This window comes from Corvus brachyrhynchos, unplaced genomic scaffold, assembly GCF_000691975.1.
Source record: "Corvus brachyrhynchos isolate BGI_N302 unplaced genomic scaffold, ASM69197v1 scaffold633, whole genome shotgun sequence".
Lineage (NCBI taxonomy): Eukaryota > Metazoa > Chordata > Aves > Passeriformes > Corvidae > Corvus > Corvus brachyrhynchos.
The window spans coordinates 1,154,624-1,178,867 of NW_008237435.1; the positions used below are offsets into that span (position 1 = coordinate 1,154,624).

Here is a 24,244-nt window from a genome sequence, read left to right on the forward strand (position 1 = left end):
AGTTTACTAAGTTTAGTTTCTTTAACTGAGCTCAGATTTGCAGTGAAGTTTTGATCAATAATATAAAAGCTCAGAAAAGAACATGCCTATTTTGTCAAATTCTGAGTGTATCTTTTATAGAGAAGTTTTAGTGGGGCAGGAAAGTCTCCAAGTTTATTTCTCTTCTCTAGAACAGAATGTCTTCTAACTACTTGGCAGTATTTGGTGTTTCCTTTGTAGCCTAATAAATGCTGTAGTTCCTATGCTGAACTGGGTATGAAATGCAGAAGTGTTGTCCTAATAATTTAAGCAAGAAATGACAGTGTGTGTGTGTGTTAGGGATAGATACAAATAAATTGCAAAAAACTTGCAGAAAGTGAAATAGTCTAAAAAAAGCAGAACAAAATCCTTAAAGGGGAAGGTGTACTTTGGGAGTGTTCTGAGAGTGGCTTCATTATTGTGAGAAAGGTCTAAAACATTGGGAAGAAGCTGGCAGAAACAAGTGGGGACCACAGGGTTTCATCTACTGTATTTGTCTCATAACTCTTACGCTATCCACTTCTCCTTCAAAGTGTGGAGAAACCATTCTGAAAGAGTAGTCAATTCCAGGAACCATGCCATATACTCCTGACAAACTTTGGTGACACAGAAAATATAGAATATGCATATGCTCCCCTGCACTGTCATCTTTCATAAAGACACTTTGGAAAGAAATAGTTTTTGGGTTTTTTTAATTGCATGTAATCAAAATTGTTATTGTAAAATACATATGCTCATATGATTAATATTTAAATGGTATTTAAACTTTGTATTTAGCATATATGCAAAAATTGTTTTAGCCAAAGTATTTTCTTTTCTAAGCATGCTGCTTTTGCAAAGCTTTGTGAAGTTGTGAAGAATACATTTCTCCACAAAAACTTTACAGACTCTTTATTTACAGCTCCTCTCCAAGATAACATGGCAAACCCCAAAGAGAAAACTCCAATGTGTCTGGTAAATGAGTTAGCCCGTTTCAATAGAATTCAACCCCAGTATAAGCTTCTGAATGAAAGAGGGCCTGCTCATGCCAAGGTAAGGTCACAGTTCCAGGTGATGAGCCATACCTTACATGCTGAACAGATAATGTCATGGTTTGGACAAGTGTGCTTGTCAAACCCAGCTACATTTCTAGTGTAAGGGCTTTCTTACTGTTCTTTATTTTGCTGCTTTTTTCCCCCACACTTTTGGAAAGTATGCCTGTATTTCTGTTGAAGCCCTGTAGATCATTTTGTACCTTACTTTGTCTCGCATCTTTGAGTTTATATTTGCTGGTCTTTATATAGACCTTGTGAAGGTCTTTTCAGGGTATCACCACCCTTTCTTAATCTTTCCGGAGCACTTGCTTTTTAGGCTGCATGAATCTTTCTCTGCAGTCAGCATCCCTCTGATAACTACTTCTGCATTTGTTTCATGGTAATGCAGGTGATGACAAATTTGTGACATTTTTAAAAGTGCTTATTGATGCAATTCTTTGCCCATGAAGTTGATACTCTATCTTCAAATCTTGCATTCTAGGGCACAGACTTTATTACTGTGCAACTTTACTATGTAGGGTTATACTAAGACTCCTAATATGATTACAGCATAGAAGTTTCTAGTGAACTGATGGCTCATTCTGGCCAGTTCATGTATCAATTTGGATGTCCAATTTAATAAGTAAAAATTAGGCTGCTTTCAGATGATGGGGAATACAGAGGAATAGCCTCAGGGTAATTTTCAGATATAATTTTGAATTTCCCCCCTAGTTAGGAGCAAACTGGGGGAGGAAAAAATCCTGGAAAAGTCTGAGTGAGACACTGGCATAATTAGTAACTGCTTTGTACTTAGTATTTCTGGAGTGGCAAAATCACATAAGGCAGTTGGGGTCAGGGTGCAGACAAGTAACAGTTTCAGCTCCTCAAGGGCTGTCTCTGCCCTTGCCCCTTGTTTCTGGGTAGCACATTATGTTGCCAGCTAGTGATATAAATCACTGATCTTCTGGTCTGGCTGGCATTGCTGAATGTGTTACAGTGGTGGAAATGATGTCAGCAGGTGCAGGGCTGCTTTTAGCATCCCTCATCGCAAATGGAAATTGAAGTGCTCTTCCTCTTCCTGGAGGTGTTTGGCACCACAGAGTACACTTGTTGGTTGGTTTTAGGTTGCAGCATGTTAAATTTATTGGGTTTTCTGTAACTTTTCACTATTGCGTTATGTATTTATTTTGTTACCTTTCTTTTTCATTTCAGTGAAAAAAGAATTGCTTTGGTTGTGGTGTGGTTTTGGCTGTTTACGTTTGTCAGCAGTAAAGACAGTTGAGTTATATTATATTCATATTATACTTAAAATTTGAGTAGGATAAGAAATAGTTCACATATGGAAGAGGGGGGGGCTTCTCCCAAGCAATTGGCAACAGGATAAGAGGACATAACCTCAAGCTGTGCGCCGGGAGGTTCAGTTTGGATATAATGAAAAATTTTTTGACTGAGAGGGTGGTTAAGCATTGGAATGGACTGCCCAGGGAAGTGGTAGAATAGCCATCCCTGGAAATTTTCAAGAAATGAGTGGACATGGCACTTAGTGGTATGGTTTGTTTGGTGTGATGGTGTTTGGGCAAAGTTTGGACTTTATGATGTTAGAGGTCTTTTCCAACTTTAATGATACTATGATATATTTGTTATTACTTTTAAAGGAACTAATATCATTGAAGTGACTTAAGTCTGCATTGCCTGAACTTCTGAAAGCCAGATTTTCACTTAATTTCTTAATTTTTCATTTTTTCAATTTACCTCACTATTTTAGGTAATAATGGTGCTCATAGTGGTAAAAAAAAATAAAGTTATGTGCTCTATAGACTCAGAAGGGTATTAAGTCTAATTTTCATCTGTGCAATGAGATAAACAGAAGAGAAATAGATGAAGAACAAGGGTGGTATTAGTAAGATTATTCAGGTTTTGACCTATGAAATGTGAAGAAAGAAATAGAATTTATTATGACTCTCTTAGCAGTTTAGTATAATGTCTTTCTAGTAATATGATGATATACTTGACAGAATATGTGAAACAGACCTGAGTTTGTCCTGGGAAGCATGTCCTGAAGGATGTAGTGCTGCTGTTGCTCTTTCCCATTCAAAGAGCTTCTCACATTGCTTTGCTCCTACATATACTCTGTTCCTGACCACTGGTGGTTTTCACAATTTTCAGACATGCTCTACAAGATAGCTGTCGGTGTAGTGACCACAAATGCTAGTGAATTTTTATACCCTTTTTTTCTAATTGTCTCTGGAAAATAAGTTTTGACAACTGGGGTGAAATGGGAAACTAGAAACAGTGCAGCTGGGAGAGAAGTGGCTCTTCCTGACGGCGCAGTTAGGGTTTCTAGGAGTCTGCCCTCCAGGTGGATTCTTCATCATAAGAAAAATCAGGAAGGCTTTGTTAGCATAAATGATGTTTTCGAGTATATTAGTCAGATTGATCATGTCTTCTGGCCTTCTATGTCAGTGTCATTTCAGGACACAAATTTAAAAGGAACAGTGGCAAAAGAAAGTGGATGGTGGTACAGAGAAGAGGGAAAGGGGTAAGAGTTGTAGCACTTCAAAAGCTGGGAAGAGGAGAGGAAGTTTTACACAGAAGAAGTGAGGAGTAAAGAGTTCTCAGAGCTTAGAGAGACTAACCTCACAAATGCAGCAGAGTGAAAACAAGCACAAGCGTGGTGGCCTTTGCATTTCTGCTTTCAGGACATCAGGTGAATTATGTTGGGTGTAAGGAATAGAAATTTCCTCAGGTCAAAAATGTCTCTCAGTCAATAGCAGAACTGTTAGCTCTGGTATTCCAGGACTTGAATGTTCCACTGACTGCTCCAGAATTTGGATTTAGGCAGTTTTATTCCTTTAATAAAGGAGTAAAGCTCCCGTGTGTGGGTTTTTGCAAGAGTTTTTTTGGCAGATATGTTAGTGAGAGGGAGCTCTGACTGGCAGAATTTTACTGAGCAAGCCCTTCATCATCCTGAATTCCTATTTATTGCTCTAAGCACTAAGAGTTATAGGTAGATAAGTAGACATTATTAATCATATTTTCATTTAAATTCAAGGTTTTCTTCCTCCTATAAAAATACTACACTGATACTTTCTTGCAAAATATAAAATATATAAACTCCAGATGCAGAAATAAAATTTCAACTCTTTTGGTAATAAGGATGTATGTTTGTAGGTAATTTATATAATTATGGGTATTTAGCTCTAATACCCAGCTTAGCTTTCAGGTGGGGGGTAGGATTTGGCAGAATGTAAAATTAAGAGACTATTTCTCTCTTTCTTCCATGACGAAATTGTTGTGACTGCTGTGGAAAAAACAACATGGCAATAGGAGCTGTGATACAGGGGCTTTCATTGTGCTTCTGAAAATTACAGCAGGCCAAAACTCAAGGCTGTAATTAAGACACAAGTATGTATTTATAGCATTGCACTGTGTGCATGTGCACAGGGCTGTGTTGGGAGGCACATACATACTTGTGTTCAAATGCTTGTTTGCAAGTACGTGCTGAATGAATGTACATGTAAAGGCAAATGTAAAGGCTGCCCACCATGTTCATCTCTAGACACCTGGTCCTGGCTCTAGCAAGTTTAAATAAATAAAAAATTATAGAGCTGTCAAAATGAGAATTTTACTTTATATACTGTTCATACTAATATGTAGGTTTTTTTCTGTTGCCTCAAGTAAGTTAGTCTGTTTTCTGAGGTAGGTGCACTACAGTGCTTCTTAGTTTACAGTGTGTATCTGACTATTAAGTCCTGCCTTTTATCTAGGGATTATATGGCAAATATATTGAGTCCTTAGCCTTTCTCCCCGCGTTCTCAGATACTCAAATTTAAACAGAACATTTGTGTACCATACAGAAGGTAGACTCTATCTAATATCTTAAACATGCGTTGAGTTTTATCTGCACGGTTTGCACAGCATGGATACTACTTGAAATAGTCCTCTGTCACAGATTTTGAAATATATGGTTTTTATCAGTTAGTCCATTTCTGAACTCTGGATGTTTACAGTTCCTGTCCTCACTATGGATTTTTCATCAAGAACTGCAGTTTCATTGAAAAAGATAATATTTATTTGCTTTCTTACTTTATCTTTTTGAACATATTTGAGTTGTGACTCTGCCCTAACAAAATATTTTATTTTTAGAAATCTGGGTATGTGAGAAATTAATTCACTGTGTAAAACTATCTGGCCCAAATTCTCTGCTGCCTTGAGAAGTGTGTAGTCATTTATATTTATTCATAATTATTACAAATTTTTTTTTTTTCTCAGTAATGTGTTTAGGATTTGTTTTCTACAAGTAAAGTGACTAAACACATTCAAATGTATGAAGAAATGTGTTCTTAGCTGGCCTGTATATAGTCTTCCAAGAGCAGAGGATCAGTTTGAAGTTATTCTTACTTGGTTTAAATATTATTCTGTTCTTTGATAATTGACATTACCATTACACTAATTTGCTTTGTGATTTGAAAGGCCAAATGTTGCCCACTGATAAGGTCACTGATCTCTGGAGGAATCAGATGCGTTATCTGGGAGTTGAATACAATGAAAAGAGAGCATGGTTTCTCTTCAGTCCTGGAAGCTTTTATACAGATTGTTCTAATCCACAGTGATAATCTTTCCAGTGTTTACCTGTTCTTTGTCTTTGAAGATGTTCACAGTGCAGCTGACTCTTGGAGAACAGACATGGGAAGCTGAAGGAAGCAGTATTAAAAAGGCCCAACATGCTGCTGCTAGCAAAGCATTGAATGAAACTACCCTTCCCAAACCAACGCCTAGACCACCCAAAAACAATGTAAACAATAATCCAGGTATGACATTTTCCTCTGTGTGTTAGATCTTGTTGAAGTGTTGCCATATTATAGCACCAAATAAGTAATTTTAACAAGATACTTAAATTTGTAGGATGAAAATCAACATAGCTATAGTATGACTGGATAATGGAGAACCTCTAGTGAGCTTTCACAGAATTTTTAATGCACATACCTAAAAAGGTTGAACTGTAAGGGAATATATTATTTAGGTAATGCTTTGATATGAACAAAGTGATCATATGTGATTAACAGTAAGCAGAACAGGAGAAAACTGAGTTGACTAAAACACATTTCCCAATGAGTTATTTGAGCTAACTTTCCAATGAAATTGGAAATTTTATGCAGTCCAATCCTGTGAAATTGCATCTCTGGGATAAACAAAAGGCTGGGATTTGGCATGAGAACTTTGACAGGTAATTTCCTGCTTGCTGAGTTTTCCTTCAGAGCAACGTGTGCTTTCAAAAAGATTTCAGGTGGCTTTAGAAACTTGTTTCAATAATAGAAAGAATGTATACTGGTGTCTTGCATCATTCATTTTGGGTTGTTATCTGCAAGTTGCCTTCAGTGCATGCAAAACCTTCTAAGGTACATGTCTCATGCACATGCTCAGTGATCTGTTCTGTCTTGATCAATAAAATAAAGAAAAAAAAAATAACCTCATTTCAGACTGTTGTAAAAGAAATCAAGTCATGAGAATATTTTCTTTTTTATATTTTTTAACAATCTGTTCCACCCTGCCTCTTTTCTGTTTTCCTTTATTCCCTTTCAATTTCTGCCTCCCCTTCCCCCCCTTTTAAAAATGCATTCTTCAGCCACTTCCTTAAAATGAAGTAATTTTCCAGTTAATTTTTTCTGTGTTGGGAAGAGAAAAGCAGGAGTAAATTTCCTTTAGCACTTGTGAGTATTATCCTGAGCATTAGCCATGAAGGATTGTTTGAGAATGGTGTGGTAGCATTCTCTCACTCCTTTGGAGATCAGTACGTGCCTCTCCAGACCCAGGACACTGTTTTTTCTCTGTTCCCTTCACAGCCACTGTGACTTTGGCTGCTTAGAAAGCAGGAGGCTCAGTCCTCTATGAAAAGGGATCCTGAGTTTGGTTCTTGACATTGCAGAGTATTACTGAGTTTCTAGAGTTTTTTGGCTTTGAGCATATTCTTAGAGGGAAAATCTGATAACAAGAGAAATAGGCTGTAAGAGAATTGATTAAAAATTGTATCACTTAACACTGTAAATTCCCTCCAAGAAAGGTGCATTGATATGCACCGGTATCTTCTCATCAAAATGACATTCTGTATTTTTATAAAAAATTTCAATTCATGATAACATCTTGCTCTGGAAGATATAAGAATTGTTGTTGATATGTTTTTGAGTAAGTGATGCATAAACGTTTTCATCATTTGGCATATAAAACTTCAATTTCAGACTGGAAAATTAATCATAGCTGTTTTAAGGGTAAATTTATTTGAATCTCTCATGAAAATATTTTCAAAATGTATTAACTCCTTTTTATTGGAATGCACATTTAGCTCATTTAGGATTCTCTTACAACAGTGCAAGTGGAGATTACTGTAGCTGAACATTTTAGCTAAGAAAAAAAAAAGAAAGGAATTGGATGTAACTTTTTTGTCATTTCTGAAACCGTCCAGGTGTGCAAGTACTGGCTGCCTTCTATTTTTGCATTCTGTCACCAGTAGATGGCTGTAGTTGCACTTATTTCCAGGAGCTGTGTGTTCAGCCTGTTAGATCACTCCTATGAGACCATTAGTTCTTAGACATAGCCTTAAGTTTTCAAGTCTTGCAAATAAAACATTTTTTTTTAACTTATGAGATTCCTGAATGACTGCAATAATGCCTGTTACTTCATGCTTGTTTCAATGACTCTTTGCTCTATTCATGGTTTTGTTTTATGGTATTCAGCAGAAAGACACATTATTCTATTATCTTTATAGTTCTTTCAGAAAGTGTCATAATGTATTATAAGTACTTTGGAAAGATGAATAACCAGCTTGATTATTACACTGACTTTCTCGTTCATATGTGAAGATTAATCCACTGAAACTGCATAGAGAATGCACTGAGAGAGATTTTTAAATGTTCTTTTTCATTGCTTGTGAATTAAGTTGGCGTCTACATTGCCATCTTTTAAAGAAATGGAAATGTCTTTTTAGTTGTATCTTTTTAATTTAAGAGCAAAAAAATATCGTGTAGGTCTCTCTTTGCAGCTCTGTCCTGCTTGTGTGTTTTTCAGTATTTCTGGTTGGAGCACCTTACTTCGTTTGTTTTTTGCAGGCAGTATAACACCAACTGTGGAGCTGAATGGTCTGGCGATGAAAAGAGGAGAGCCTGCCATCTACAGGCCATTAGATCCAAAGCCGATTCCCAATTACAGAGCAAATTATAATTTCCGGGGCATGTACAATCAGAGGTTTGTATTCTTTCTGTTATTTTATTTTTTTATCCTTATGTTCTAAGTCTTCATTAACTTTCTAGGTTATTTCAGAGTAAAAGAAAACTAAAAATTTTGTTAAGGAGAGTCTGCAGTCTTATTTAGAAACAGGCATAATTACCTCCTAGAAGAGACAGGTGCCCTAAGCACATCACAAGGAATAAAGTGTAAAACCCACTGCTTTTTTTTTTTTAATGTGCATTAAAAAGCACATTATACAGTCATGGTAGTGAGGAGACAGGGCATTAACTTAAAGAGAGGTTTTGCTTTTTCTTTGCTGTCATGTCATGTGATTAGAATCTGTGTAATCAAAAATGAAGCACTTTTTTCTTAGAAATGGAATATAAAATTGGAAGAACTGCATTTTGAAAACTGGCTTGAAGCCATTTTCAGGTTTTTGGTTTTTTAACCATTCTGCCTGGTCAACTCTCTGAGTTCCTTAATCCTCAAAGTTTGGTTAGGAAAAATCCTTTATTTCACAGTTTAGAAACCTATATTCAGACTCATGTCAATTTGTAATCTGAAGAACTTCTTTCTCTGAGATAGGCTTTTTTCCCATTTTTCCATATTTGTCCCCAGAGGAACTGTATTAGATCAGGTCTTTTGAAGCTCCAAAAGTGAGACCAAGTATGATATGTAATATGAGAAAAAACCAAACCAAAACTGGTCAGAAAGTTCTAATCACATGTTTTATCAGTGAAAAATGTTACCTTTTTTATAAAGTTTTGCTTGATGGATTTCATTTTATGCATCTCATAATTATCAAACAAAAAGAACTCTGAAGGAGTGTTTTGGTTCAAAATTACTCTTTATTAGAAATTGAATTGCAATGTTGAAAGGCAATGTTGAAAAATTAAGGAGTTTAAAAAAAAGCAGCATTTCAGAATTGTCTAATATTTCAATTGACTTAATTCTATTTTACTTTTCCCCAGACTTTTAAATCATGAAAACTTGGTAAGTGTAGGGTTTTAACACTTCATTCTGAGTTGGTTTTTTGTTGTTTTTCTTTTTTTAGCTGGTGAGTTGTGGGTTTTTTATAACAACAATACCTAGAACTATAGAAGACAACCCCCCCCCAAATAACCTGAAAGAAACCCTTTAATTAGTCTATGGAACAGTGCCTGATTTTTTATCACTTATTTTATATTTCTAGTCACTGCTGACCTGGGTCTCTGCTTACATGCATCATGGTTTAAAAAGCTAATTATGGTGCTTGAAATGAGTTTAGTTAATATTTAGAAATCCTTCATTTATTTGAATTGCTTTTATAGTGAAATTAGTTTGACTAGCAGATATAACGCTATACTGGAAAAAAGTGAAAGCTAGTTAAAGGCATAAAATGTGGAATTCTGGAATCTGAACTTAATTGTGGAAATGTATTGGTGGAAATAGAATGTCAAAACACTCAGCATTTACTAACTCTTAATATTTTATTTCTTTTCATAGAAAATGATTAGTATGTCTAGTTCAATCTATAAGTTTGCTTCTTTGGTAACTTTCATGAGAGCCATGTTTTGGTGGTAGGGTAAAATGATTCATGAACGTTATTTTTCTGGGCATGTTAGGTAGCCAAGGCCACTTGATTTTTCTGATCACAAAACAAATAGGCTGGGTGGGACAGAAGGCTAGAATCTGTGTTTGCTTTTTCATTGTGCTTATTTGAGTGCAGTTACCCATGCAGAATAGCTAATAGTACTGTGGCTATTAAATTGAATAATCATAAAACTAAGTAGTAAATAACTGGACTTACCTGTCTCTTTGTATAAACACATACCCACTGTGCACACACCATATATACACATGAATGCCAGAGTAAAGAGGAAGCAGAAAAATGATCTGTATAGTACTGTGTTAGAAATAATTGTTCATTGCCTTGTTTTGTATTGGGAGGTGCTGGCCTTTTATGATCACAATAAGAAAGGCACTTAGACTTTGTAAGCCATCATTTAAATGCTGTTTATTAGAGCTGCTGATTTAAGAAGAGAATATTGCAGGTAATCTTCCATACCTTCAGTAGCGTGAGCCCTGAGTGGTGTGGCATTGAACACTACTGCTTCTCATGGGTACCACACCATGCTGACCTCAGCTACAGCAGAGATTAACCCCTCTTGGTCATTCACACTCTTACAGGATTTGCTTACAAGGAGACAACCTTGTCAGCAATAGTCAGGAATGATGGTCACGTGAGAATTTCCTGCTGTGCTGTCAGATAAAGGCAGAGCCATGCAGGTGGTACCAAGGGGGATCTGCCTAGGGGCCCATCTCTTGCCACAAGTCTGTCCTGTGGCCGAGGGATTTGAGCAGCACAGCCCCATCCTGTGAGCCATGCTGGGCACAGCCCATGAGGCTCAGCGTGGCTGCAGTGTGGGGCACTGGCTGTGATAGGAAGGATCCTGCACCTCTTCCAGTCAGCATCACTTGACACCTCCTACTCACCCTCATCACAGGCAAGCCTGGAGACAGATTCTGGATCTGTTACAATAGCCAGTGAAGTTTGAAATACGAAGCATATGTTCCTGTGGTATGATATGTTACATTTATTTTCTTCTACTGCCATGTTGTATTTAGCATTAGTTTTCTGATTTTTGCAAATTGGATAGTAGAATAGAGGTATTGCTGAAGTACCCAAATAAATGCAGATCATATAGACAGTTAAAAACAAGATTTGAGTATTAATGTAGATCATATGCTGCAAGAAGTATTTTTCATTTTCATTAGTTTCTGACTGTAGATTATTTTCCGTTATTAAAACAGATACAAAATATGTTAAATAAGTTGGAAGCTTTGTCTTTTATACTGTGTCTGAATTCCCTTTACTGATCTCTGTTTAAAAAAATGTGTTTTTCAAATAGGTAAAGTTACAGATTAAGATTAGGAGATTGCGTTAGGGAAACTTTGATTCTGGCAAGGCTAATGGCTTGAGGAAAAAATAGAGTATTAAGATCATTCCAGGGCATATCTCTAGACCAGTTAAGTTTAGTGTTTCAAGTGGCACAAAAGACCCTTTTCAGTATCTCATGGAAATGTGGTCTGAGACTGCAATTCATATGCAAAGTTGACAGCTTGATTCCATGTCAGGCTAAGATGATTAATGTCAAAGTGGCAGTGATTCCTCCTCCTTTATTTGTCCCCAGCCTTTGTGTCCGTGAATATTTCCTGGCTCCAGCACTGGAAGTTGAGCTGCTTAGAAAGTAATCAGGGGGAGAGGAAAGGAGAAGTTACTCCTTGACTTACAGCTGTACTGAGACACCTTCTTTTCTAGTCACACGAGAGCTTTTGCCTTCACCAGAGAGGGGCAGTGTGTATTTGGAATGTATGCTCTCTCACATGCAGTGGAGCATATTTATATGGGCAGTGTGTTTTACAGAGGTTGTTGAAGCAGGTTTACATGTAAGGGGCAAACATCCATTTGCAAGGTCTGCAGCTGATGGTGTAAATTTATAGTGAAGGTGATAGCTACTTTCATGGAAAAAAAGGAAAGAAAACAAGTAAGAGGGAAAAAGGAGAAGGGGAAGGTTTTCCTAGCAGCCAGCATGGAAGGCAAGTGGTGAGATGTTCCAGATGAGCATCCTTCCCTAGGTGTTCTCTGCAATGCAAGTGTTCCCTGTAACACTTTCCCATAGTAATTCTGTGGTTTTTATCAGAACATGTTCTAGCTACCTGTTGCTTACAGTGCTGATAGTGCTGCACCAGGGTAGGTGTTGGATACTGGCTGTTTATAGAGCTTTGTGCATGCAAAACTCAGCATGGCAGAAAGCAAGAGATTCAAGGCAGTGTGTAACACCGTGGGAAGGTCTTAGCCTTCTAAGTCTCTTCCTGTGCTATGTTAGGAGGGGCAGGGAAAGTCATCTCCCCTCTTAGGGTAGATAAAATACAGTCCAGTTTGGAACTGGATGAGGCATGGATGTTTTCATCCTGACTCTTCACTCAAGATAGTGAATGCAGTACTGGCTAACTTGTTAACAGCGTTGGGTCATTGCCATTATACTGCATATCGTGGCAGGCTGATAAAGTCTGTGTGATGCTGAGCTGAATTGTGTGAAGTTACCATCTTAGGTCTCTGGTAGTTTGGGTACCTGTATGCTGCAGATCATTTCACAATGTAGATAAGAACTTGGAATCCTCTCTGGATTTTCTTTATTGAACTAAAATCCGTGCAAGTTTGGTAAAAGAAAGTTTGATGGCCTCTGATAAGACAGAGCTTTTAAAAAAGTTGTCAACCCTGAATCCAGCCATGTTAGACAGCTTCTTATTTAACAAAGGTTTCTGTATTCCTAACTGAGATTATAATAGAGGAAAATACTCTTTTGGCACTCAAAATCTGTCAATTATATACAACCAATTTAAAGGCTCACAGGTTGGAGTTTCAAGCAATTTTGCAACAAAGGCACACGAAGACCTTTCAGTTCAAACACTATATGTTACAGAAAAGCTAAAAATGGTGAACATTGCATTTTTTATGTCTTCTTTTATCTAAGAGTTTTACAGGCTGACTCTGGGGAAGGAGGTGCTGATGCTTTCAGGGCCAGGTTGCTAACTGATATAGCTTGTGTGTTTGTCAGCACAACATTTGGCACGAGTGGGAGAACTGGCACACTACTCAGCACAGGCCAAGTCTTGAGACGGCAGCTCAGGTTTGAGAAGTATTGGCAGAGCTGGGGACAAAACATGTGCACACACTCATATCTGTAGCCAATGCTAGAACCCGTACTCCCTCGCATCTCTGGCTTAAATGCAATTGGCTTAAACCATGCAAAAAAGAATTAAAAACATGGCTGTTTAAATTAGAGCAGTTAAACAATAAAATAAGGCATCAATTCTGACTACAGGGTAGTACAGCTTGCCTTATTACCATTGAATGCTGGTTTGTTTTATTTTATTATTTTTTTTCTTCGGTTAGGATTGAAGAGAGTCATTCCTGAAGTTTAATTGACCTGCAGTACTTTCAATTACAGAATGTCTGTAAGTGATAGAACAAATTATATCTTACAGACTTACCTAAACTAACAGTTTTCAGCCAAGAAATAAAACCACTAGAAACTCAACAGCCGCTTTTGAGGTTTTAGTTTGGAAAGTAGTGTTAAGGACATCATAAAACCCAACCCTTGTGTTTTGGGAGAATTCAGAAGTTGTTCCCTTAATATATAAAATTCCTTAATATGTGTCTAACCACAATCTAGCGAGCTTGAAAAATCTATATTCAAAAAAAAAGAAGTTTCAAAATTAAAACCACTTGTGAAATATAGGAGCAAAGGGATTACAAAACAATGACAAGCTAAAGAACGGAAATAAAGTAATTAAAGCAGTTTCTTGCTTGGTTTCAAGGAATTTGGATGGTGTGATAGCTCTGCAAGCATGTCACGCAAAGTGGTGGTGTTCCTAGGATAAACTACAGCTTCTGTGCACTTGGACAGTTTATGCTGCATTGAGCCTTCATCTTAGTCTTGTGTATGGTTGCTTCCTCCTGCATATATGTTGTATACTACAGGCTAAGGAGAAGACTGTTCCCTTTCTCCTTTGGGCATGGGGGAGTGCACAAACCATTCCTCCTTTTCTCTTTTTTCATAGCTCTGCCTTTCTGAGCACATTTTTCTTTGATGTTAATGAATGCTTCTTTACAGTTTGCACAACCAAACTCAGAATAATAAAGCAGCAGCATATTCTTGCCTCTTGTGGAGCCAGCTATGCTGCCTGGCCACAAAGCACAGGGCATCACCCTACCTGGCCATGTCGTTCCTACCTGCCAGGTATCCTGCTCTCCTGCTGGGTACTCAGTTGCTGCATAGAACTGTCTGCTTAGACTTCTTTGCTCCTGAAGTGAAGTATATCAGCCCTGTGGAGTAGTGCCTAAATACTGAACACACACTTTAAAAGTGAGGGATAATAAAAGAAAGCTTGAGGGCTGGTCTTTGGCCAACTACATCTGCAGCTGCTAGCTTCACATTGGACTAACATGTTATCCTATCTAATGATCAAAGAGAGAATAGAGTGTGTGATTATTGGATAAATTACTAAAATTGTCAAGTCATATTAATAAAAGATTGTATGGTGAAAGACTGGAATAAAATGAAAAGTTTGTTTCTTTTGTGAATGCTGACTTAAAGATTTAATATGTGCATGAAAGGAAAAAGATTTGAGGGAAGTGTTACTTGACATGAGTGCTTAGTAATGCAATCTAAATCCTCACCCAACTTCATTTATTTCACAAAAGTTACATAGTCCTGTGAGGGGGGAAAAAGGGGAATATCTAGCCAGAGGAACAGCTGTAGAAGCCAAATTTTGAAGTGTGTGGGTTGCAATGCAGGAGACAATGTAAAAATCTGTTGATATTACCATCTCCAAAACTACACCTACAGTTATACAACCCAGTTATCTAATTTAGAGAAAGAAAATGAAGTCTGAAATTTTCCTGACCTTTAGATGTTCTTCTCGGCTTCTGAGCAGAAGACTGCTCTCTGCATGGAGAGCCTCATCCATTTGAGGCACAAATATTCCAGTGCATAATATAAAAGGTTGTTGGATCTGAAAGGCTTCAATCTAGTATTGATTAGATCAGCCAGCAGCCTGGAAAATGTAAAACTCAGATTACTTCATGGAGTCTTTTTGTTACTCTAGGCACACAATTAATCTAATATCTGTTGCTGAATTCCCATTATTGAAGCTTTATGTTGGGGCTTGCTGCAACAGAGGAGGATTTTATGCACAGCTGTGTGTAAAGCAGATTTTTTTCCCAAGCATATATACTATGGCAGATGTGGGACACTAAGTTGCTTAAACATAGACCTCTAGTGCCACTTGAGACATTGTAGGGTGTGTGAGACATCCACATGGGACCAGTGGATTTGGCAGAAGACCTAGAGGAGACCTTTACTAGAGTGGCAGCGAAAGGTCAGGCAAGATACCCTAGAGTATTTCAGATGGGCCTGCATAGCTAAGTTTAGGCAATTGAAGGAATCCCTAAAAGCGATGTTCAGTCATCATACCATTTCATATAATCCACCAGGACTCCAGCTATTTGTGAGAAACTTCTCTGTTTCGTGGATCGGTCCTGCGTCACATTATGTGGATGTTTTAGGTACATGACTGCATGTCAAATTGTACTGTGTGTTTGTGTTTAGGCAGCTAGGTGCAGTTCTTTTCAGTGCTGGTGGGATTTGGATCCAAGCTCAGATGCCTTTCAAATAGTCTCTGCCTGTATATTAGAAACTCAGTCTCCCTTTATAACCAGTGGAAGGATTAGTCAGAACAATTCCTAGTCTAGAATGCTGTTTGTCATGCCTTAAACTAGGTTGTCTATGTTTTGTATGGATCTCTCCAGAGCTTCACTTTTATAGTAACTTAGTTTCTACACATTAACTAAATACCTAAATTTAGGCATCTGAATCTAGAGCTCTGAGAAATAATCCTAAGAATGTTGATTTGCAATAGTTTTATGAGTGCTATAGTGGGAGTCATTTGACTGTTGCAGTGGAAGGACTGAAAAAAAGACAAAAAATCTCTCTCCAGGGAGAAGAGGGACAGAAAAATATTAAAAGAACAAACTCTTTAGGGAGATATCTGGGTAAGAGCACTTTTGAGGAGAGGCGGGCATGCAAGTACTGAAATGCTTTTGATTGAATAAAATAGTGTTTTGCTGCAAGAAGCTGTTTGGCTGTGCAGACCAGTGCCCTTGCTCCCCAAGTGAAGTGAGCCCTCAGTTCTGGAACCCGTTGTGTGGAACTGATTACAGCAAACAAACCCCGTGGTTTGTGGGGGAGCAGTGTGGGCACCCAGTGGCACCACTGGGATTTTTACTTTGCTACAGTTGTCAGCTTCAGACCTGACAGGTACTATCTTCAGGGTACAACACTCCTCCCCTAAAAAGGCTGGAGTCAGAGGTGCTTTGCCTGCATTTCCAGTCAGTGTTGCAAAATTCTGTCCTTAGAATTTGCATTTTAAAGATTGAGAGGTGTGATGATAAAAAGTGTTTACTGACTGACTTTGCAAAAACTCCTTTCTGCATTCCTCTCATTGCTCCCAGTAGTTTGGGAAAAGAAACTTGGAAGAAATATTAAAAACTACTTGGAAATAGAAATTAGGAGTTTGGTTAGAATAGGTTATATCTCCTATAATACACTATTATTCAATTCTGAACAGATATCAATTTTAAAGAATTAAAACTTAGGGGAAAAAAAGAATAGTCCGAAGAATAATGCAAGTGATCGTTCAGATTAGCAATTTAATTGTTCAGCTGGAAATCGCTGATTTAGACCATTAGATGGCAGCATGAATTTGTGCAAGAATTTCTCAGCAAAAGCACTCTCAAATAAAGTTGCCCTTTTCTATTCTGAAGCTTTTCATGACTTTAAAATGTCATAATTCCAGCATAAATCAATTAAAACCAGGTTTTCTGCAAAGCTTTGTCTCATCATTCCCTTCAAGTTTTCTTCTATAATAATTGAGGCTCTAATGCAGTAGCTTCAATGGCAGTTTTCCTTTTTTATGTAAATCTAGTGCGAGTAAAGGATGCCAGTTTGCCAGTAGTGTCGATTAAGTGTTTGGTTTATCTGCACAAAGCATGAATTCTGCATTTCATCAAATTAATTCATTCCTCAGGCCTGACCTAAAGACATTTCCTTAAAGATCAGTCTGCAACTTGGCCGCTAAGCCTGCAGTCTATTCATACTAATGAAGCTTTCCAATGATTTGAACATCTATTTGCTTGGAAGGGATTGAGATTGCCAGCTGATGCTTGATTCAGTTACGTACATTACCAGTTGAGACAGGATTCAGATCATATCTTACAGCAAAGTCTTGTACATCACCCTTTTATTTCCCCTACTAGTGTGTTGGCATTATGGTGTAATAATCTAGTCACAGACTTTTAAATTAATTCTTTCTGTTCATCTTCTGCATGCTACATTTCACTTCCCCTGGCCTATTTGTTCCCACTAGTTGCCTGCCTCCCACACAGGCGTATTGTTACAAGAAAAGTGTTGAGTACAGCTGTGGTAAGATTTTTCTTTGCTAGTATCTGTTTCTAGGAAAGGAAAAGGGAGAAAGTCAGTCCATTTCCTGTTGGTTTAAAACAGCAGAAACATCTGTTTGTCTTAAGATAGTTTTCCCAAAAGAGCAGTGGCAAGGGAGCTTGCAGGTGATGAGCTTTACCATTGCCAGTAGCTATCAGTTTAGACAATAGTGATTAGTATGGTTGCCTTAAAACAAAATTAAGATTCCTTAAATGGCAGAGGATATTTATTCCTGTAGTAAATTTTTTGATAGCTAATGTTTAATTGCTGCAGTGTTTTAAATCTTAAAAATACATAGAGTATTTGGGATCAGAAAACCCAGATTCTGCTATGGAATGTATAGATTCCACTAAATGCTGTCCAAGATTGATTTTTCTGCAATCTCCTCGCCCTGTTATCATGAATTTGCACAATGCACACCAAATGGTGTTGGGTGACGTGTCCTGGGACAGTGTGCATATAATCCTTCTGGCAAATGCATCCTGTCACTACCATCCACTACATTAATGGGTACATTTAACGTGTGAGGGATCAATAACATATATACTCTTAAGTGTATTTACAGTATTACACTGACAGCTGTTAAAATAATGTTATGTAGGCTAAAAATCAAGCTGACAGAATAGAGAGCACGGTTTGAGGTTAGTCTTCCAAGTACAGTGTCTCTTCATCCTTCAAGTCAATACACTCACCTGGTATCATTAAAATCTTTTTAGCTGTAATTGTAGAGCATCTAGATGCTTCATCACTCTTCATGCCTAAAATGCGATGCATCAGGCATGACACTGTACAGTATTGCAGCATTCTAAACAATCTTTGGTCAAGATGAAGTCGTTTTGTCATTGACATCTTGGCCCTGTTTGTGGAGGAGCTCCTAAGTCCTAATGCTTCAATCTTTTCTTAATTAATATTTTCATTTGTTTTCTTTCAGGATATAGTGACCTTTCCAGACCACTTCCTTTCTTGCTCTATCTGCTAAGAGGACTGCCCTTGCCTTCTGTGGTCCTTAACTCATGTTTTGACTATTTCTCCTGAAGCTTCTTCAGTAGACAGTGTTCTTTACTTTGGGTTTTTAACTTCCTCAGATCTTTCTCTGCCCTGGAGGAAGTGCATCTGGCTCCAGATGTGTCTCTCCAAGTTTCAGATGTGATTTTTTGTGTTCTTACAGAGGCTGAAAACATAGAGGTGTAATACAATCCTGCCTTTGGTTTCCTAATGTCTATCTTTCAACACTGCCCTTCCACGTGAGAGACTTCCTGTAAACCTTCTGATCCAAAGATCTTCAGAGCCAACAGCCTGCCCCAGCAGCCTGTGAATCGCTTCAGTCTGTTGGCTTTGCAACTCACTGGATGTTCTTTCTCTAGCCCTGCCTTTAACACAGCCAGCTTTACTTTCAGGGTATGGACAGAAGACTAGTCTTGTTGGTATGTATGAAAACAAGCACTGATTCAGAATGCTCCTCCAGGAGCAGGAATATTTTGGGTGTGTTTTGTTTTTTCCACACAGTTAGCTTTTTATTCACCCTTATCTTTTCCTGTACTTCTGCTGAACTAAGGGTATTTCAGCTGGGACACCTGTGAGACAGTGGGTTCAATGGAAACAAGCCCGTGTGGCCTCCTTTCTTGTTATGGCCTTTCTGCTGTGTCCAGAACCCGAATATTGGTTACCAGTAAATGTGTTCTCTCCTTTGCCTGCATGTGGTAATTACAGGGGTGAACTGCTGTTAGAGCTCAAACTTTACTTTGAGAGGTTGCCATAATTTTCTTGAGGGAAGCAAGCAGAAAGAAGGTTAGTGGCTAATTTTTTTAACAGCTTATAACTCTTAAGGATCTGACTGGAATAGTACTCCATCCTTACAGGTCTTTGTCACTTTCGAACTGAAAGTTCTGCTACAGAATGCGAAAGTATTGAATATTCTGAAGAAAGGTTTTCGAGATTCTTTTGTAACAGAATATATGCAGTCTGAATGCACACCTTTTCACCAGCAACCACTGTGTTATAGTTTCTCTTCACATCTTGTCTATAATACTGATTTTGGTGGGTGCTTGTGTTCTGTGAAAGAAAGTACAGTTAACATCTCTTCTGAAATGCTAATTCACAGGATCTTCCAAAAATCTGCTTGTCTTCACAGGATATTTTAAAGAAGAATGCCAGTTTGAGTTGGTTTTTACTGTCACAGAAAGAATAGTTGCATTCACAGGTACTCATCAGGTACTTTGGCACCATGATTTGTTTGGATTATATGTTTTACTAAAATGGGGTTGAATCCTTCAGTGTTGTGATTAAAAGGAAAATCATTTCTGTACAAAAAACAGCCCAAAAGACTTAGCTTAGAAGTTCTGTTCCATGACAGAGGAGAATGTGGACTCTAATTACCTTATTGATTTAGATTCAAGTCTGACAAGTGTCAGGGAAACAAAAATGAGAATTCTTAAGGAGGTAGACATCAGCAGCAGAGACTTCATTTTCTTCAGTAAAGGTAATCTCTATGTTAACCTTGTTTACTTGACCTTAAGTCAAAGGTCATAATAGTCATTCCAGGTATTAGGAAGAATTTCTTTACCAAAAGGGTTGTCAAGTAGTAGAAAGGCTGTCCAGGGACGTGCTTCAGTCACCACTACAGGAGGTATTTAAAAGACACATAGATGTGGCACTTAATGATATGGCTTAGTGGTGGACTCATTAATGCTGGGTTAGTGGTTGAAGTCAATTTTCTTAGAGGTCTTTTCCAACCTAAATAATTCTATTATTCCATTTTAACAGTCCTTGGTATCTCTTTCGTTCAAGGCTTTTTTTGAGTCCCTGTTTTCTAGAATACAATTCCACCCCATCTTATAAACATTTCTTACGTTTCCTACCTTTTAGAAAGTCTGCAACCTTGTATTTTAGTGTACTGATCTAACATGATCTAAAATTTTTTTCTTTGTTAATATTCAGTACTAAATTGTATTTGCTGGACCAACTGAGATAAGTCACTGTGGTTTGGTGACCACTACTATGGCAGTTTCATTGTATTACTTATGCGTTTTTATTAGCAATGAATTGCTATTTACTTGTCAGTCATTGGTGTAAATCCATTATGCCCATTAAATTTTGAAAAAGAGTATTAAAGAATCAAAAAGAATATTAAATAATATTATGTCTGCTTCCCTAGGAAATGTGGTCTTTTTCTGCTTCTAAGTAGAAAGGAGTCAAGGCACTGAAAGGCTTCACCAATCATTTTTGATTTCTGACCTTTTGGCCCTTTACAAACTTCTCTGTGGTCAATTAACAGACACCTTCCTTTCCCCTTCCAGGTGTAGATAAAGCTTCCTTCTTAAGGCCATCCACTTTTTTGTCAGCATCCTGATATGTTGTGCAGGGCAACATAAAATGCTCTCACTTGCAATTGACCAAGCTCTCTCTCTCACATTTCTTTTCTTTGCAAGTCTGATGGCACAGATGAGAAGAATTCTGGATAGAAGCTTTAGCTGGCCATGTGTGGCCATTTTTAGAGGTTGCAGAGCTGATAACTAGCAAGGTAGGGGAGTGTGCATCCTCAACTGCACTCATCTGCTGAGGAGCGGCTTATTAAATCAGAATTAAGTGGGATTTTTCAGCTTGTTCTTACTTTCAATCCTTTAATTTCCAATTTTAAAGTAATAGGTTAAATTTCTTACTGATGATAATGCAATTTAATGCCTGTATGTTTACATTCCTCAAAGGGGGAAAGGAATGTTGAACAGTACACACTAATTATTTGAATTTAAGTGAATTTGGATGGTGAGAATCACTCTATGAACTTTCTTGGGCCTTCTTCCTCTGTGAACTTTCAGGTTAATTAATTCCTATGAAGTCTTAGCCCTGAGATGATTTTATTAGTAACACTTTTATTAGTATTATATTGCTGGCATAAATATATAATAAAATAAGTGAGATACTTCATTCTCTCATTTACTTAGTGTCTAGTCTGGCAAGTGACATGATTTTTTTCTTTTTTTTTTTTTTGACACAGGTTTCTTATGTAAAAAGAAAATGATACTGTAGTCAGATATGCAGCATTGTTTATGTTCTTTTACTGTAATGGCTATTTAGACAGCATTCTCAGTAACCACTCTGCATGCTTGTAAAGATTAGTGAGTAATACAGTTCATGGGAAATTTTATGAGCTGAAGTAGATAAGACTTTGAGATGTTTGTCTTCTGGATGTCTGCTTTAACCTCTAAAGTATGCAGTGTGCATCACAGCTTCATTGTTTTCCCCTTTTATTCTTGCTGTACTTGGTTTTGTGTCACAGAAAAGAACCTTTTCTTTTTCCTTGTATTTATCTTTTCCTTCCCCCAACCCCCATCTCCATTCAGCTCTGTCCACTTGACATTTTCCTATGTCTTTAACTGTGGAGGCACTATTCTTGTTATGTTCCTATATTATCTATGTTCATTTTACATTCAAGAATATGTTGAAGTTTTGTGGACCATTTTCATTACTTAGTTATTCAGCTGATAGATAAAAATACTTCTTTAGAGGCACATAACATTTTTTTCTCTGTTCTCTTCTTGATTCTGTTCGCTGTTTTTCACTTGTTTTTTCTACCTTAGTCTTCAGTATACAGTACTTTGGGACATTCTTTTTTCCCCTGGGTTTTTCCCTATTACTTCTCCTAAGCTTTTTTTTTTTTCCTTACGTATCTTTTGCACTAGTTTCTCTTTGTTTTTAAGAGAGAGTATTTGGGCTGTTTTGGAGACCCTTCTGGAACTTTCACATGTTCTTCATCTTAACTTCAAGGGTTTAGTTTGAGGGAGAGAGAGCAATAAAAGTGGAACCAGAGACCTGAATTTACTGTTCATGGAAGCATCTCTGAAACTAGTGCTGCATATCAAGTTCAGTATGTTTGCTCTATTACTTTTGAGCTTAATCCATGATGGTTCAAAGTCCTTAACTTAAAATGTCTGTAGCTTTCTGTTGGTTTTACTTTTAGTTACTTGTGATGAGCAACAAGTTTTTTACTTCTTGTTGTATGTATTTACTATAAATAGTAAACAAAGTAGTGGTAAATGCAGAGAGTAAATATTGAAATATTTATTTCAGTCAAATGTCTGTATTTAGCAACTTGGAATTCAGAGAAACAGAGATGTGGCAATATTATCGTCTTGTCATCACAAATTCTCCTGGGAAGATTCCACATTAGATAATGTTATGTTAAACTGAATCCTCCTCCCTCTTGTTTTTCACTCAGGAATGTTTCGATATTGTGATCGTGGAAACATGAGTCAATTTTTTTTTTTTTACTTAGTTACTCATACTGCTTGAAGGAACTACATAGCCTCTAGCTCAGGAAAAAAAAAATAGAAAAGGGAATTATCATTAGCTTCATGAAAAATTCCCAGACTCATAATAAAGTTTAAAAGAAAGTATTAATAAAAACAGACAAAAAAGTATAAAACTCAGCATGAAATTACTGTGTACTGAAGGTAGGTTGTGTATGACTAATGTGTTAACCTTAGATGTTATGTGCCAACTCATTTTTTAGGTAAAGAGACTAAAGTAAATCTTATATTTGTGGGATTCAGTTAAGCATTTTATAGCATTAGATAAGGAAAATGTTTTCATTAAACTGAAGGAGAAGGGGATTTGTGTAAGAAATACAGGGTGGGAAAGGAAAAGAAAAATAATCAGCAGTATTAAAAGTCAAACTAAGAGGAAGATTATTAAGTACAGTTCTTCCAGTTTTAGAATCAGCCTTTTAAGTTATTTTATTTCAAGATGTTTGCACAAGAAGTAGGAAAATGTTCATGAGATGTAAAAGGCATCATTGATACACAAGAAGGTGAAGATAGGCAGGAAGACTTGGGTGCTAGAGAGGGCTGACATATTAGAAATGCAATGAGACTAGACTTTCCAGTCTGAAATGTAAGATTAATAACATAAGCACCAGTAGTACTAACTCTGTTGTCACCTGAGGGTAATTAAATTGGAAATCACAGAACAGAAGTGTTGTATTATTAAGTATTTGCAAGATAAACTGAGAAGAACTATTGTGGTTGAATTAATGGAGAGACAAATGTGATTTTTAAGATGTGTTGAGCAAGATATTTCTGGTGTAGATACATAAATATTGCTATTATGCAGAACACTGTTAGCCTTTTATATGGTATATTGCCTACCATTCTTGGCTTTTGTGCTTAAGAACAGGAGCAAGTACGGGGAAGGGATGGAAGGATTATCAAGACCCTGGGTAGCTGCAGAAGAGTTCTGAAATACATTAACTTGTTCCCTTTCAAAGCAATGGCTGATAGGGAGTGAGAAAGCTCACGATGGAGGGTAAACAACAGAAAAATAGATAAGTTATATAAGTTACAGGATAATATTGACACATACCAAAATAACATATGTAAAAGTATAGCCAAGCTGAACATTAGGAGATTCCTAAGTATCAACTCAGCTTCTAGATCATCCTCCCAGCAGAAGCAAGTAATCTCATTTGTTTTCTAATAGACCTTAACAGATAAAGAGGATTACATTATGCAGTTGCCTGCAACTCATGGATCTTGACTGCTTAATGCAGGATTTTCTTACATTCTTGCATTTGAAGTAGAGAAGCTTTGGGGTTTCTATGTCTTAAAATGGGAAGCAACTCTGTTATGTTTTATGACTATTTTTTAAAAAAATGAACAGATGCTTTTGAATCTCTTTCTGTTAATATATTTCCATCACATGGTTATTCTTTACAATTCTTATGTAGTCAGTTAAACATTCTTTTGCTTAGGGATTTTCTAGAACTAGGTCAAAATTGATTTATCCTTTGAATTCATCTTTCGAATGAAGAATAGTCTGGGACAAATATACATGATTTTTCTTTTTTTATTCTCGTCTATGTAGCTGGGAGGAGGTCAGCATTCAAATAAGGGATGTCTGTGGCTAAAACTGATACACAATGTGTGCTTTGCTCCCTTTACATTAAGAATA

The 24,244-nt window shown here is 37.2% G+C and overlaps 1 protein-coding gene across 7 annotated transcripts in view; it reads left to right on the top strand.

Annotated features, from left to right (window-relative positions):
* Positions 1-24,244, top strand: part of STAU2 (staufen double-stranded RNA binding protein 2) — a 170,026-nt gene that overhangs the window by 18,250 nt on the left and 127,532 nt on the right. For 6 of the 7 annotated variants that reach the window (XM_017731218.1, XM_008631370.2, XM_008631373.2 and 3 more), the window contains 3 exons: positions 920-1,050; positions 5,683-5,842; positions 8,135-8,270. In XM_017731218.1, the coding sequence (XP_017586707.1) occupies positions 920-1,050; positions 5,683-5,842; positions 8,135-8,270 (427 nt within the window). The remainder of the gene's footprint in view (positions 1-919; positions 1,051-5,682; positions 5,843-8,134; positions 8,271-24,244) is intronic. The other variant, XM_017731222.1, reaches the window with a different exon arrangement.